A 16726-nucleotide genomic window follows, 5' to 3' on the forward strand; every position below is an offset into this window, starting at 1 on the left:
AAACCAAACAATCATTTCTCAATTTGTCGTGTTTACACGACCTTACCCGGACCGCATGGACGGTTTCCTGTCTTCCGAATCCAGCGCCCGATCGTCCTCTCTTCTTCGTGATGTTCGTGGCACTCCTGATGGTTCCCAGTCAGGACCGTAGATCACTCGAGAGAGGTCTGTTCGGAACTAGTGAAGGTCGGATGATCGGCTGTCAGACGAGGGTCTATCGGACACGAGCTCTCCCGATCGTTGCAGTCGTTCACTCTGTCGTCGGGACCTCTCCCACTGGATCCACGTGTCGCTGATGGGCCCCACGCTTTGGGACGCCAATTGTGGAAAAAAGGTAGGGCTATGACCTTTTTCAAGATTTGCCCGGCGCTAACCGCCTTTGTACCATTCAAATTACCAAGCAATGAGGCAGGCGCCGGAGACCAGAAGGCAGGAAACAGAAGTTTTATTCCGACGGAGCAGAACACATCAGATCAGACAACAAGGTATCGTCTCGAGGTGCTCTAACAGCCTCTCGGAGGCCTGGCCTCTTATACACTGGGTTATGGCATGTGACCTTTCTTTATTACAATCAGAACATTGTGAAGTAAGGAAAAAGACATCCCCGTAATCCTCGTGTCAATCCCACCCCCATATACCTCCACAATAGAGGTCCTCAACCTGCTGATAAGAGGAGGGGGTCATCACGCAGCTGAGTATTCCGCCGAGTCTTAGGATGTGTGCGCCTGATCATATCCCGGGGGGTGGGGAGGCCTTGATCAATAGAGGGTCCTTTGAAGAAGAGTGACTTCATACAATAAGGGGCAGTAAATGATATCTCCCGGCTTAGGCGATGGCCTCGGACCTGTGTGGACAGCTGGACACGGGGGAAGGGGTCATCAAAGGAGTGGTATTCATGCCGCGTGGACAATCGAGCGCGGAGGGAAGGTTTATCAATAGAGGGGCATTCATGGGAGGAGAGGAGATGCTGGTCAGGCGCAGGCGTGACTCCCAAGGACAGGGTCATGCAGAAGGGTTATGCTCATGAGAGGGAGGGAGGGGGAGCCAGGGTGCGCGGAGGATGCTTGCTGGGTCAGAGGGGCGCGCTGGCGATCGATCGTGGACAGGGAGACCATGATACCTAAAATGGCTGTCGTGCACGTCGTACGTGGGTGACAAGCTGGCGCAGATGATGTTTAGCTCGCAAACTAAAATTCCACAAGGGACTGGCAAGTGGGTGCACTTGCCCAGTCAGCATGACAGTACCAGGCTGCACGCAGGCTTTGCAATGGCAGGCCTTAGACGCATTTTACAAGGCTGCTTCTGTGGGTGGCACAGCCAGTGCTGCAAGCCCACCAGCAGCATTTGGACTCACAAGCCCTGGGCACACTCAGTGCACTGTACTAGGGTCTGATAAGTAAACCAAATCAGCCAATCATGGAATCACTAAGCCATATATCAATTTACCAATAGGAGAGCATTGCACTTTAGCACTGATCAGCAGTGGTAAAGTGCCCAGAGTCATAAAACAGCCAACAACAGGTCAGACATAAATAGAGGAGGAAGGCAAAAAATTCAGGGGTGACCCTGCAAAAAGGGCCAAGTCCAACAGGAGTGTTTCGCATATATCTTCCCCAGTGGCAGTCACCACTGGATTGTTATAGCTAGGACCACATTTTCATAGGAAATGCATATTTTTGGATTGCTTATAACATTTGCGCAGTTTGTCGAATCTTTGCGAAACTTTCCAGAAAAATCTTATCCACCTCAGCTCCATCCTGGAAAGTTTTGCGGTGATATGTCAAGCAGGGGCAAACAAAAAGAGGGTGTCCTACAACACGTTTTCCCCATTTATTTTTCAATAGGAAATGTATACACATCTACAGTCAAATGGCTCAACTGAGTTACACCAAATTTGGCAGAAAGCTAGATCTTGGTCCAGAAAACATGCTTTTTGTGATTTGATGTAAATCAGTTAAGTACTGTTTGAGATATTAAGGCTCAAACGTTTTGTATCTTTCACACCAAAAAGGATCCGCTGAGCGAGAAGACCTAAAGATGGGATCTGATTGGCTGCCACCACATCAACAATGATGTGACAGAAGTGATTTTAGAGGTCAAGGCTCAAAAGCCTCTGTGAGGCCCCTGAGGTCCCATCCCCCGGTACTGATTCTAAACTAAAGGGGAGGGGGACACTCAGCCCCCCTTGACGCTCGACGAGGCCCTGTGGACTCCATGACCCAGGGCCAATATTAAATTAAATTGGTGGGGACATGTGGCACTCCTCCCTGAGCATTGCTGAGGCTCAGGGGACCCCATCCTTGTACGCTAAAGGAACTATGACTCGTGCCATTGCCATGAACGTCCTCAATATTAGGGTAGGTGCTCTGTCTCCTTTCGCTGGAGGACTACAAGTTGGAGCTACACCCTGAGGTGACTGAGGTGATCTTCTACAGATTGAAATTTCAGTTGGTGGATCGCCTTGCCACAGACCAGAATAGGAAGTCTCTGTGGTTTTGTGCCATACACTTTTCCCTCGATGGTTCCCCGGGGGATGCCTTCAACTGGCCTGTTGGCCTGCTATTTGTTTTTCCACTCATTTTCCCCTCATATCTAGACTAATGCAGAAAGTGTGAGAGGATCTAACACTGCTGAAAATGATCACTATAGATTGGTTGAAGCAGATTTAATATACGAATGTATTGGAACTCGTGCTCCTCTATCACAGTGTAGATATAGTCTTGCAGAATGATGGTCTAGTCCCTACCTCAATACCCAGCTGTTGTGCCGCATGCATGGAGATTAAAATGTGCCAGCTAGAATACTTTTTCCTTTCTAGTGAGGTTGCAGATATCATCTTGGCAGCCTGCCACCAAATCCATTTACAAAAGTCGCTGGAACAAATATTTGAAGTGCTGTGTGTCAGAAGGCATTGACTCTTTTAAATCTTGCCTGTCCAGCATCATGAGGTTGGCATAGTTCCTTGCACAGCAAGGCTGTGCGGTGGTTACAATTGAATGCTGCCTAGCAAATCTACCCAATGTTTAAAATAAGGTACTGGAGAGGGTCCACTCATCCCTAACTTTCAATACGGTGATTTTCCCAACATTGCTGAAGTCCAGAAAAGATCCAGTCAAATATCAGTCAAATCATCCCTTGCCATTATTGTATATTAGCAACAAATTACTGGCAACAGTCATTGAGGCTAAACTTGCTCTGTTTATGGATAAACTAGTGCTCCCTAAACAATCAGGCTTTGTCCCAGGCAGAGCCACTTCCAATAATGTGCACACCTTGCATACCTGGAAGCAGCAAAAACACAGGGACGTCAGGCCAGTCTTGTTTTTTTTTTATGCGGATAAAACCTTGGATTCTCTTGAAAGACCATTTATGTACGCAATGCTTCAACATATAAATCTAGGTATATACGTCCCTAAATTGGTGTGCCTACTACATGCTGACTTCATGAGTAGGAAGAAAGGGAATACTACTCTCTACTCTTGGTTCCCAATTGTCAAGGCTACCCAGCAGGGATGTTCACTTTCCCCCTTTTTATTTGCCTTTGGCAGTCTAATCTCTCAGTTGCAAAATCAGACAAAATCACCTACACAAGGGGTTATCCTTTCAAGACAGGATGATGATAATCTCCATGTGTGCAGGTGGCATTCTTCTTTTTGTTAAAAATTGTGGTTTAATCTCCTGCCTCTATTACGGGCAATAGTATATGTTGGTATGGTGGGTTTTTCAATCAATTGGAATAAATCAGAGCTGTTTTCCACTTACTCAACATACATCACAGTCACCCACGGAGTTCCAGCTGAAGTGGAAAGGTGTTTCCAATAAATATTTAAGAGTTTTGATACCCCATTATAAACACCTCATATCCTTGATAACTATGGCCCAGTTTTGGATAAGTTGAAACCCCAAGGGGAATGGTGGTTAGGTTACCACTGTCCGTTGCTATTTTGATTGCAATAATCAGATGGTGATACTATTGAATACCCTTTACTTCTTTATAAAGTCTTAAAATGTTTAATTATTTAAAATTCTCAACATAATATTGACCAGGCTGTTATGGGCAGGTGGGAAACCTAGGGTGAGATGGGAGACTCTTATCCTACCTTTGGAGATGTGGCTGTTTTGGGGTTCCTGATCTCTAAGCATACCATCTCACTGCCCAGGTGCATTTCATGATGTACTGGTGGGACCAAGGATCTTACTTGCCACATCTTGTGATTGAAAAAGATCAAGTGGCAGTGGGTCTCTTGCTCACTATGGGCCTGATTCAAAAAAGTAATCTGAGACAAAATCCTAACTTTACGACTTTTGGTATTCACAAAAGGCATTTAGGAGAAGTAAAGTAAGGATTCCTAACTTTACTTATCCTAAAGGCCTTTTGTTAATACCAAAAGTCATAAAGTTAGGATTTTGTTTCAGTTTAGGAGTAGTAAAGTTAGGAATCCTAACTTTACTACTCCTAAATGTCTTTTGTGAATACCAAAAGTCGTAAAGTTAGGATTTTGTCTCATATTACTTTAGTGAATCGGGTCCTACGTTTCGTACCAAGTAGCCTAGACCTCCTATTGATCGCCATACGGTGCACTGTATGTGCTGGGCCTAGTGGACACTGGGCTGCCGATTCCCTGCTATAGTCCCTGTTGGAAAATGTCTGTTTCCACATGGTCACTCCCAAACCTTTTGCCTTCCTCCTCCACTTTTTCTGACTTCGTTTTTGTTGGCTTGAGCATTCTGAGCACCTTACCACTGCTAACCAGTGCTAAAGTGCATGCGATCTCTCCTCTTATCTTTGTACTATTGGCTCATACCCTATTGGCATATTTAATTTACTTAAACGTCCCTAGTAAAGTGTACTACATGTGCCCAGGATCTGTAAATTAAATGTTACTAGTGGTCCTGCGCAAATTTAGGGATATAAAACAAATGTAATATAGAACACGATAGGTTACTATATATTTTTCCTGTCCAGCCGGACCAGGAATTTATTTTAATTGGAATCACACAATATAATTGAATACAAAGACAGCAGTTACTTAAAGTAGGGCACAGTCCTGTACCGTACTAGTGAAAGAAACACAGTGGTAGAAAAAAGGAAATACAGAGAGAATTTTCACAGGCAAAGAAAGTGAGCAACCTGGACACTTTTTAAATCAGTGTAGGTAGTGTTCTCCAGAGTGAAGCATACACAATGATACACAGTGGTTACATGTATGTCCACTTAAAAGAGTCGACGTTTCGATCCATTGCTCTGATTAGAAAGGATCATCATCAGGACTAAAAACAAGATTATATTGCCTGGTATAAATAATACGCCTGTTTAGAGAAAGAACAGGGAAGGAAAAAGGACAATAAGGTTTTTAGGAAAGCCAGGATTTGAGAAGTCAGCATTTTAAATGGTTTGTACACATTTACAGTATTCGGAACCGCAGTGAGCCTATTGGTGTTGCACCTCTTAGAGGGCATGTGCACAGGTGAATCGAACTGTGCAATCTACCTGGAACATAAAGTAATAGCACATTGTGAACCACATTGTGAATTGATTAACGAGCGGTTTTCACCGTGTGAACGACGTGAGTGCGAATCGCGGTATTTAATTCAATCCAATTCGATTCTAGCGTGAAGGTAAATGTAAATGTAAATGTGTGGGTCTTGTAAAGCGCACTGCTACCCGGAGGCGTCCTGGCGCTATAGACCGCTGGGGAACCCGTCCTGGCTTTCCCTGTGAGATGTTCCCTCCTTGGTATCTCCAAGGTGAAACCAGGCATCCCCGGCGTTTGTGGGGGGCCGTTGTGGAGATGTGGCAAGCTAATGCCCAGAGTTGCCGAGTGTGATCCCTGGTTAGAGTAGGCACCGAGGCGAGAATTATCGAGTCCGCTGACCCTGGTTCACGACCCTGCCGTGTCGGGAATTGAACCCTGGTCCCGGGCCGTCCTCTAACCAGTACCTCCCTATCGTTTGCGCATGGGTTAGCGCGCTTCTTCTGATCACTGTTTAGTGCCATTTGTGAGATCCAGTGAGTCTGTGTCTGCTTGGTGCTCGCTCTGCAGGTCATGCAGGATGGTGTCGCAGTTGGCTGCCTTGGGAATTCTGTGGAGGCCCAATGTGTCTTCCCTATGTAGTGCTTCGCTCTCAGCCTTGGAGCATATTTGGAGGGAGCGTTTCCAGGCCAGTGCCTTAGGGGGCTTCCACGTTTTGGTGCTCAATTGTTTCGCTACCAGCACTCCCAGGTCAATGAAATGAGAAGTCACCCTCTGTCGTTTGTGCTCGGAAAGAGGTGTAGTATACATGCCTCCATTGTGAGGGGCACTGAGCGCTCTGTGCAACAGGACAGCGTATTCGCAGCTGACCTCCAGTACGTGCTGAGGAGCGGGCAGAGCCACAACATGTGAGCTGACAACTCGGGCAGATGGCGTCTGTGCAGTTAAAATATTATTCGTTTTAGCTGGAGTGAGATACGCTCTCTGCATAATATAATATTTGACTAGGTGGAAACGGATGTTGCTACGGACACAGACAAAGTCTTCCAGTGTAGCTATCCACTCTTTTTCTTTGAAGAGCAGTGCAGATCTGCTTTCCAGTGTTGTGTCAGAGGGGGTAGTGTCACTGCAGTGTGATGTCAGAGTGAGGCAGCCAAACATTTGGTGAGGTGCTGCCCCCATCTCATGCAATGTAGGTATTGAATGGTCAGGTGCATTTGCGGTTTGTCTATCATGTACCCTCTTTGGTTGCTCTGCTGCAAGGAGTGAGCAATGCAGTAAGAATTGGCCTGGGTGTAGTCCATCCTCCTCAATCAGCGATCGCCTATGGTATGGATCTCTCCTCCCTGCCACTGGTGTACCTCAGCTGGCGTGGTGATCGTGTGACCTCTGGGTGTGCCGTGCAGGGGCAGTGCAGGTGCATATGGTGTCAACGTCCGCATCGCATATAAACTCCTATGGTAACATTGGTGTGTGGTTTTAAGCAACAGGGGTTCTGCCGACTTCGCTTTAGTACAGGGGTGAAATAGTGAAAGCAGTGAAGAAAGTGACCAAGGCGGTGAGATTACAGCTGTGTCAGTTAATTGAAGGTTTGCCATCCATCTAGACACCCACTGAAGTTGTGCAGCGAAATAGTATTGCTCCATATTAACCCCTTCGATGCTGATGACGAGCTCAGCTCGTCATCTAACGCGGCTTTTGGAAAAAAGCCGCGTAGCGCAAAAATAACCCCCACACGCATGTGGTTAAGCACCAAGCCACTTTGGTTTGTAGGCAGATGGAGCTTGCTGAGGGCTACACATTTGCGTGAGCTGCCTTAGAGAAAGTCCCTAATGGAGCCTTCAAGGACACAAAAGAAAGGAGGTGGAATATAAAGGGGCAGGTTAGTAAAGTAGTATAGGAGTCTCGGCAGGACCACCATTTTAATTAGGGCCATGCATCCCATGACCGACAGTAGGAGGCTTCCCCAAAAGGACATGTGGACGTGGATAGCCGTCATCGATGTTCCAAGTTTACGTCAAGTCGGTCCGCATGTTGGCAATAAATCCTTTCCAGATCTCTGTACTGGGGTGATTGTATGACATTGTTCTGCATTCTGTCCATCAACTGTTATTTTTGAATATATCCATGTCCCCAGATAGAGTAAAGTGTCTGTTCGCCATGTTAAGGGGGCTCCATTGAGCGTGGGACACATGGAATCAAAAGGATATAGACATGATTTCGTCTAATTCACCCTTTACCCTGATAGTGCAGCAAGTCTCCTAATGTTTAGGACAGTAAGGGGGGAAATCGACCACGCTTCTTTATTATATAATGAGGTAATGAAATTACGTGCGTGCCATCTCTCAAGGGGATGCCCCATTCTAGGCCCTGTGTGCTGATGCTGACACATTACCACTGTTGCGTGGAGAAAATCAATGCATCACCCCTACTGCATGGGGAAAATCGGCACATCACCTTTGCTGCAAGATCAACACTGACGCATCACTTGGCTGCAACCATGCATCTTTGTTGACTCAACCAGGATTAAGGTACTCTATTCAGCAGGCCTCAGTGAGTCCCTCTATCCAGCTCTTGCTCCGTCACGGTCGACCTGAGCTTTTGACTTTTTCTCGGTCCAGCGTGATCATATATGCCAAATAAGCACTGATTGCTTCTACGCACTATTTTACAATTTATTCTTTAAAAATTCATATCTCAAGTTCTACTTATTGGATTGTTATTGTTTTGGCCTTGTTTTATTTATTTAATCAAGTTCTATTTTTCTAATCTGATGTAGAATCCTTTTGCTTGGTATTTTCACTGTTTTGCTGTTCGAAGTTTTGTACAAATACTTTACACATTGCTTCTTAAGTTAAGCCTGACTGCTCTGTGCCAAGCTACCAGAGGGTGAGCACAGGTCAATTTGCGTTTGGGACTTACCCTGACTAGGATTTTGGCTACTGCTTGGACAGGGTGCATATCTCTGCCAATAAGAAATAGAGGGGCATATTATCAAGAAACAGCGTTAACATTATCGTCGCTTTAGTGGCTGAAAACTGCTGCTAAAGCGGCGATAATGGGCTTGATAATATGCCCTTGTGAATTCCTATAGAAGCTCATGTTCTGATGTTGACATGGGCTTCTATGGGAATTAACAAGGGCGTATTATCAAGCCCATTAACGCCGTTTTATCGGCAGTTTCCTGCCGATAAAACGGCAATAATTTTAACACCGGTCCTTGATAATATGCCCCATTGTACCTGCACTTGTGTTAGTGACTACGCCATTCCTGAAATTTCCACCACAGACTCCTGAATACTCTCCTTTGACACAATTACTGCCATCCGACAGCAATGGGAGATTGGTATCCAAATGATACAGTATGTGCATTGCAGCTATGGGACGTTTTCTTTCGTCCTTTCTAAGCAACACTGGAAAAAAGAACTGAAGTTGTAATTGAGGATAAAGAGTTGAAATACTGTTGTTCTCGAGTCAAACAAGAGAGCATGACCCTTGTGCATGTTTTTGTTTACCAGTCAAATTGTTGCTACTTCTAGTCATGTAAAGCGCTCTGATACCCACTTGGGTCATGTCCGCGCTATACAAAGCTTTATAAATGAATGAACTATACACACAAACTCCTCCATTTTAAAATTATGAATAGAATGTACTACTCTCCAGTCTCTATGAATGAATGTGACAATAGAATCAGTACCCACCGTCAACGCTGCCCTTGTGTTAGTGCGGCCTTTTCACATTTCGCCTTGATTTTCCCTTCAAACATCTCCTTGTGTAAAAACACGTGTAAAACTATCAAAGATATCGCAGATTGTGTGATGGCTCTTATTCGTGTCACTGCTCTGCTGGGCTACGGGGCTGGCGACCCCAAGTCGGCTCGAAGGGTGACAGCCATGCTGCCTCTTTTGGCCAGGTGTAGAGCAGCCTCTCTGGTTAAAAGGCTCCCTACCCAAAGTATAAAGGGTCGCAGCTTACTGTAATGATTGGCTGTTTGCTTAGCCATTCAGCAATCGTGGCAATGTCGACCAAGGGACTTATCGGACCTATTGTGAAGTTACAGGCACAATCATTCTCATAGATGTGGTGATATTATTACAGACTGTGTATAATTTGATGATGGTATATAATAGGCTGTGCATTTGTTCTGTATGCAGGGATATTACAATATCTGAAATGCATAAGGAGTTGTTCTTTAGCAGGCTGTTATGGGTGCATGTAACTCTTACTTTTATAGCCTCAGCGATGTTTTTAACCCTCATGACCACCTTCAGATGTTTCTATTCTATTCAGTCCAGCATTTACTGCTTGTACTGTGAACTCAGATTGAGACATGGAATGTGAAATCTAGGTTGCTTTGCTACATATGATGTTGACTAAGTTGCACGGTACTGTTTGTCTACTTATCTTTTGGAAATGTAAATAAAGGTTTGAAAAGGGGTACCTAGCAGCTGCGTTTATATGCCTTCCAGATCACCCTTCTCTGTTTAGGCCATTTATAAAGTGAGAAATCTGCGTGCAGACTTGGCCATCAAAAGCAAAATGTATTTAAGTTCGGTAACACAATTTCTGGTGGATACATAATCTTCCATACCGCCCGATCTCCTCTCTGATGAGCTAGTTCCCCTAATTAATAGGATTAATAGGATCCCTAGGAATGCTAACTTGTTTTGCTGTGCTTGTCTCAATAGTGTCTCTTTCAGTTCCTGTGCACTCCACAATGAGTAGAAAAGATTTGAGGAAGGACGAAAGCACAGGTTAGAGCCTATATACCCAGATGACGTCAGGTCTGGAAATACTTGGTGATGCTGGAGAGTCATTGCAGAGGAAGGTTTTCCATGCCATTTTAAAGCTTGGAAGTACTATTCATAATGTGAAGAATCTGCAGGATGATTATGTATTGACTAGAAATATCATTATTAAGCTAAATAAAAAAATATTTTCTTTCCGCTGTGACCATTGCCTTTCTGCTTTGGTAACATATATATTTCCACATTTCAGGCACTTGGTAACCACGAGTTCGATAATGGTGTAGATGGATTATTGACGCCATTCCTTAAAAATGTGAATTTCCCCGTTCTGAGTGCCAATATACACCCGGACAATGTACTTGCTGCAAAACTGGCTGGCTATTTTCTGCCATATAAAATCTTGGATGTTGGTGGTGAAAAAGTGGGCATCGTTGGTTACACGTCAATTGAGACGCCTGTCCTTTCTGATACAGGTATGATCTTCGTATACATTTCATATTGCTGTGTCCGCCGACTGTAGCAAATGTATATTTATTTCTTCAGGTCTGAAAGATGAGGAAAGGGTTCTTCCTGTGAATGCACATGTTGGAAATTTGCACTTTCTGCAGTATCACCCTGATTTTTTTGTCTTTTCGATGAACCCTATTTTTGCTAGCAATAAGACTATGTGCACTTTACCTCTGCAAACTAATGGTAGACCGCTTGTGCTCCCCTTAAACATGATGACATTAGTATACACCTGATTGACTCATTTCATTTACCTGCAGGCCCCTAGTTTAGATACAAAATGCCTGTAAGGTAAAAGTCACTTGTGGGCTGCACCACCCCTTGTTTCACCCACTACAGTAACAAGAGTTAAGCAGGTCCCCAGGCCTACCTCTGTGGCCGGGGTGTGCAGTTTTAAGTTGCCAATCAATCTCTCAAAATAGGACCTTTTGACAGCCTTAAACTTTCATTTAAAATATCAATAAGTCACCTCTTAGGTAGGCCCCTTTACTCATAGGATAGGGTGCTTAGTATTTAAAAGTAGGATATGTTACTATTCCACATGTCTTTAAAGTGAAAAAGCATAAAAGCTATTGTCACTATAGCAAGCCTGGCAGCATCCACAGGGAAACGCTCGATTACATTATAAAACAGTTTCGGATTGGTGTCGCTAGCGAAGTATTTCAAGGACTCTTTTTAATAGATAAACAAAATCCAGTTTAATGGTAAAGTTGCATTTTGTCTAACTATTTCAGAGAAAGTACTTTATAATCCTTACAGTCTCTAGAGGCCTTTCTGTAAGTATTCAGCTGTCACCTGGAAGCATGATGGTCCTTGTGTGTGGAAGTGTGAACTGCTTCCAGGGGATGTATCAAAAAACAACACAATGGCCAATACTGGATAAACTTACAAATAATCAAATAGTAACCTTTGTGAATAAAGCATAAAGGTCCGTTTTGCGTCACTAGTTAAATTTTTATTTTATTCACTAGTTAAATATTGCAATTTTGTAAACCATGTCACAATTTAAATATGCATGTATAAACAATTAAACAGTTAGACATAACAAACCAACGGCTTTATACATATTTACAATTCACAATATATACACATCCAACCAACAACATTCATACTTCTATCGCACAACTGTACATACACACTACAATAAGGACCTTTGTCAACAAAAGTAGAAAAACCTATAAGTGTTATTTTCCAACCTAGTTGCAATTTCTTGAAAAATTGAACACAAATTATTATTTTGAAGTCAAGCAAAAAAAGTCTTTTGTTTGGGATTAGTCGTAGTTGACAAAAGAGTCCAGTCAATTTTAGTGCAGGTCGACGCGTTTCAAACCCATGATGGCGGGGTTATCATCAGGACCAACCATTTCTTGAAAATACTGTCAATGTCCAAATTCGTGAATGGTAAACAATCGACAACTTTGTGATGACACTCTATGGTAAACAAGGTGACGAACCGAGCTTCTTGGCACCTCCTTTTTAATGCCCGTTTATTATTTTCTTAGGGATTCACGCTGCGGTTTTCACCTTCGGGATCTGGCGCTGGTCGCGTCTAACGAGAGTTGGCAAGTGAAGGCTCTTCCCTATCCTACAGCGCCCTCCAGCGCAAGTCGTTGTAACAGCTTGCGTTGTAATAGCTTCGTCGTAATGGTAGTGCGGAGTAAAAGTTGCATTGTAAAGGATGTTCCCCGCTTCCAGGACAGGGATAATGAGTCTTGGATGTGGGAAGGTGTTGTCCTCCCTTGGTGCAGGTCAAAGGGGTCTCCCCTGCCACAACTGGGCCTACCTCCCCTTCTTCCTTCTATTCAGCCAAGCACCAACCCCACTTCTTCAGAACTGGTTTAGAGTGACGGCCGGGCTGTAAGCATTCTCTTTGACATTAGAGTGTCAAATTCAGCTTGAATGTCACATCCTGCTTGACAAATCCAGTGGGGTTTTCATATGGCATTTGGGGTGCACTTCAAAGGAGGGAAACAGAGTGGCACAACAATTTGTATGTATTCACTATCTGGTTGCTGAAACACAGCTTTGTCATTCAAGACTTCAGACTCTGAGGTTGTTGTTGATACAGGGAATGCCTAAAACTGGATTTTTGTTGTGTTAGATGTGGGGGGAGCATTAGGATTTATCATAGTGCATTCCCAACGCATACTCCCAACCCTCAGAGTGCAGGTTTAGTTTGGGTGAAGAATTCAGCCATCTTATAAATGCTCAAGGTGGGTAGGATTAGCCACAGCAACCTTCACTTCATGGGTTAGGGTGTCTCCAATGGTTATTCCCACCCACTAGCTCATTGCCATCATTACTGTGGCATCTCCAGGCACAAATTTCAGAACACATCTGACCCTATGGAAGATCATAAGAGGACTGAACCTGCTGTGTGAAACCTGAGAAGAATTTAGAAGACTGGAGCTGGTCTCCCTCTTGTACCCAGGATAAAGAAATAGACTGCAAGGGTCATATAGGTGACCTCCTGTTATAGCGACACGGATAAAAAAAATGGCTACAAGAGGCCTTTTCCTGCAACTACCCAGCTGATCAGTGGCAAGTGGACTTGACTGGACCTCCTATTGGGCTCTGCCTGCCACCCTTGTGAGTCTCTTAGTGCAAGAAGAGGATGGAATTACAATGACCCCTGCATAGGCTGTAATGCCAGGAGAGAAGAAGCCTACAGGAGCCAGATCCCCGCCTTGTTCAGAGCCTGACCCTGACTGAAGTAGAGTACAGACAAGCAGAGAGAAATCTGAAGTCACAACTGGAAACCCTTAACTTGGAAGAAAAAACCTGACAGAAAAAGAAAAGAAAAGAAAGGAGCCCTGGCAGCTAAGGAGAAAAGGCAGTTGTAGTGACCGAGGTATTTTCAACAATTGGACTGATTAAGACCGTTGCCCATCACCATCTCAGTATATTTTACTGTTATTTGGGTATGTGTGATTATAAAGCAGGGCTTGCCAATGCTCGGTTTCCGACTTTATCTTACTTAATGGCAGGGCTTGCATACTTGCTTTGGCATGATCTTATGCCTCCCTGTATGCCGCTTTTGCTCCTTTTCGGGCATAGAGGCCTATGCTCGAGTGACTCCGTGTTCTAAGCTGTCGCTATCTTTTGAGCCTCTTTAGATAAGAGGTTATGTTTTAGTTCTGACTTGTTGTGCACCCTTTCTAAACTAGAGAGGACCGGTTCTTATCAGAGGAATGTGCTCACTCAATGCCGGAGTTATATCAAAACGCTTGGCCAGCTGCTTGTTGTGCTCTCATGGTACGAAGTGGTACAGGAATCGGGTGGGAAAGGTAGATGGAGCTTTCTAGAAGCTTCGATGGAGGGTTGCATACCATGTTAGAGAAAGAGGCCCGAGAGGGAGAGGGAGTTACGAGAGTCAGTTGCGGAGATGAGAAGTTCTGGTCTGATGGTTTTGGCGGTCTGGTGATACATCACGGTGCAGACGTGCAGTCGTGGCTGTGTAACAGAGAGTCCTAACCTGACCAGAGAGAGAGAGAGACGAGCCTTTCTCCCAGTGCAAGATGACTAAGATCATGTTGAGGTGTTCCAATGACACTTGTTATATGATTACTTATGTCTAACAATTTCTTTCATTTTCAGCATAAATGTATATGTCAGTAATTGCTATTGTGAAGAATGTCTACTGTAATGTTTAGGTATTTCTTTCTTTTGTCATTCTATCATTGTGTAACAAAAATCATTTGTCTGTATTCCTTGTGAGGGAAGGTCGGGCCCCTTTTTTACCAAGTGCCTACAGAGGAATGGGTGATTCCCCTCTAATGGGTAGTTGTTGATACGGGAGGGAAATTGGCTCCCAGCAGGGCAGTCCAAATTCTAAGTATTTCACCCCAGCATAGTGGAGGCATGTGTTCGGTCGCCGGAAGGCGTTATTCGTAGTGAGGTGCGTTGTGTCGTGCAGTGGCACGTTGTTTCACCAGAAGGTGTTGTCGCACAGTGGTGCGTTGTTTTGTCTCACGTAGTTGAGCGTTGTTTCGCCAGAAGGCATGGTTCGTACTGAGGTGCGTTGTCTCGCATCGTGGCGCGTTGTTTCACCGGAAGGAGTTGTCGCACAGTAGTGCGTTGTGTTGCTTTACATATGTCCTCCTAACTTTGGCTATAGATCTGCAGTAGTTCTAGTCTTCAGTGTTATTCCTTTCTCAGGTAGGTATTCTAAAAGTGTGGTGTTTTCATGAGTCCTGAGAGGGGCTGTGGTAAGTAGTGGCCTGGTAACTGACAGAGACACCAAAAATAGGAGAAACCCTAGTCATTACAGCAGTAGAAGAGTTTGCACCAGAGGAGAAAAGATTGTCTTGGCCTTGGAGGAGAAAGAGACCCTGCTAGCCCATGAGAGGGGCCAGAGAGAACTGCATCTGAGTGCCAAGAGAATCTCTGAGAATCACGAGTGGCCAATGTGGCCTTGATGAGAGGTTGTCCCCAGGAGAAGAGGTTAGAGCATGCCCTAGTGTCTCTTAGTTGGGAGGTAGATGCAGAAGGAACGCTGGTGATCTCTGATGTAGGAGTTGTCACTTCCACCAAATCACAGTGCATGGGGCCCTTGTCACTGCCCTGAGGGATACCTGTCCCAGACCATGAACGTGGAAAAGCTAGTTTTCCATGACTTCACCCTGACAGGGAATGTGATCATTACTTTAGGTAGACACTTACAGATTTAAGGTTCCTGTGCCAGCCAGACCATGGTGGTGGAATAGCTGGTTTCCCTTGGGCAGTATCTTCCAGTACCGATATGTAGGGTAACCCATGCCCATGGGCAGAACATTGACTGACCCAAGACTTCTGACCTGGAGTTGCTGCCTGTACTGTCACAGAGATAGAGGACTAGAGATCTGCACCAGGCAGACCACTGCATGACACTGGCAGAGTGTGTCCCCATGTTGGGTGATGTGGGTCCGCCCTGGAAGTCCTGGACTGCCAGGTGCTTGTCTATTCTCAGGGTACAGACCCTGGGCTAGGAAGTTAGTCTCAGGGTACCACCCCTCAGATAACAAGTGAGAGTGGCAGGATTGTGTCTTACAACTGTGGGTGTAGCCAGTGGCGTCTGGTAAATCTTGAAAGTGGTGGGGCCTAAGAACACAAGATGTAATTGTGTCTGATGTCTTAGAGCAGTTTTTTTTATCAATACTAGACCTGCAGTTTGCATCTAGAGGGCAAAGCCACTGGTTAACAAAGTTGGACCTTATCTACCATTTATCAAATGAGAATTCACTGCCTATTCCAATTTGAGCTGTGCTGCACTTGAATGGTTTATCCGGTGGCATACAGTCTAAACCGTAGACCAGAAGCAATGCATTTCGTCTGCATAGGACAAGGTCTCTGGAATTGTGCAATTTTACAGCCACTGTGTTTGTTCGCAAATATGGATTTGCCGCATAAGCCATGTAACTCAGCACTTGCTGCATAATTTGTAGATTTTGACAAATACGAGTTTGCAAAGTTTAGATGGCCATTTTTCTGATGCTTATTGCTATGTTGGGGTGTTATACTAGTACTAATTTGAGAAAGCCAATGTCCAGACAGTGTTAACAAGTGAAAAAATGCCAAAATAATAAAGTAATAAATACTATCACAAATTGTGTCCTGTTGCACTGAAAGATTTTCAATTTTTTCTGACACATATTTGTCACCCAGTACCCTATGAGAGCGGCACGACATGGCAACGTTTTCCAACTTATGTCTAGCTGGAAACCGTAACTAAAGTGCAGGAAGTGGTTTTAAAACCAAAGACAATAACTTAAACCTATTACTTGGGAACATAAAGGTAAACTCTTCAAAGTGCAGAAACAGTGTCACAATAAGCCGTAGGGAACAAACACTACTAATCTCGCTATGATTTCAAGCAATGTCTTGCAGCAGGTTATAGCAGGATTATTGCAGCCGGCACTCGACCTACTGGGCTATCTAACTTCTTGATAGGTCGCAGTAAAATCAAAATACTGCACAGTGACACCCTCCCACCTAATTTACCATCTGTGCACCTCTAGC

General features: G+C 44.5%; 1 protein-coding gene across 3 annotated transcripts in view; it reads left to right on the plus strand.

Moving 5' to 3' along the window:
- Positions 1 to 16726, plus strand: part of NT5E (5'-nucleotidase ecto) — a 428517-nt gene that overhangs the window by 140188 nt on the left and 271603 nt on the right. For all 3 annotated transcript variants that reach the window (XR_015296621.1, XM_086926572.1, XM_086926573.1), the window contains exon 2: positions 10473 to 10695. Coding sequence is in view for 2 of the 3 variants with exons in the window: in XM_086926572.1 (XP_086782698.1) it covers positions 10473 to 10695 (223 nt within the window). In the remaining variant the exon portion in view is untranslated. The remainder of the gene's footprint in view (positions 1 to 10472; positions 10696 to 16726) is intronic.

Source organism: Lissotriton vulgaris, chromosome 6 (assembly GCF_964263255.1).
Source record: "Lissotriton vulgaris chromosome 6, aLisVul1.2, whole genome shotgun sequence".
NCBI lineage: Eukaryota > Metazoa > Chordata > Amphibia > Caudata > Salamandridae > Lissotriton > Lissotriton vulgaris.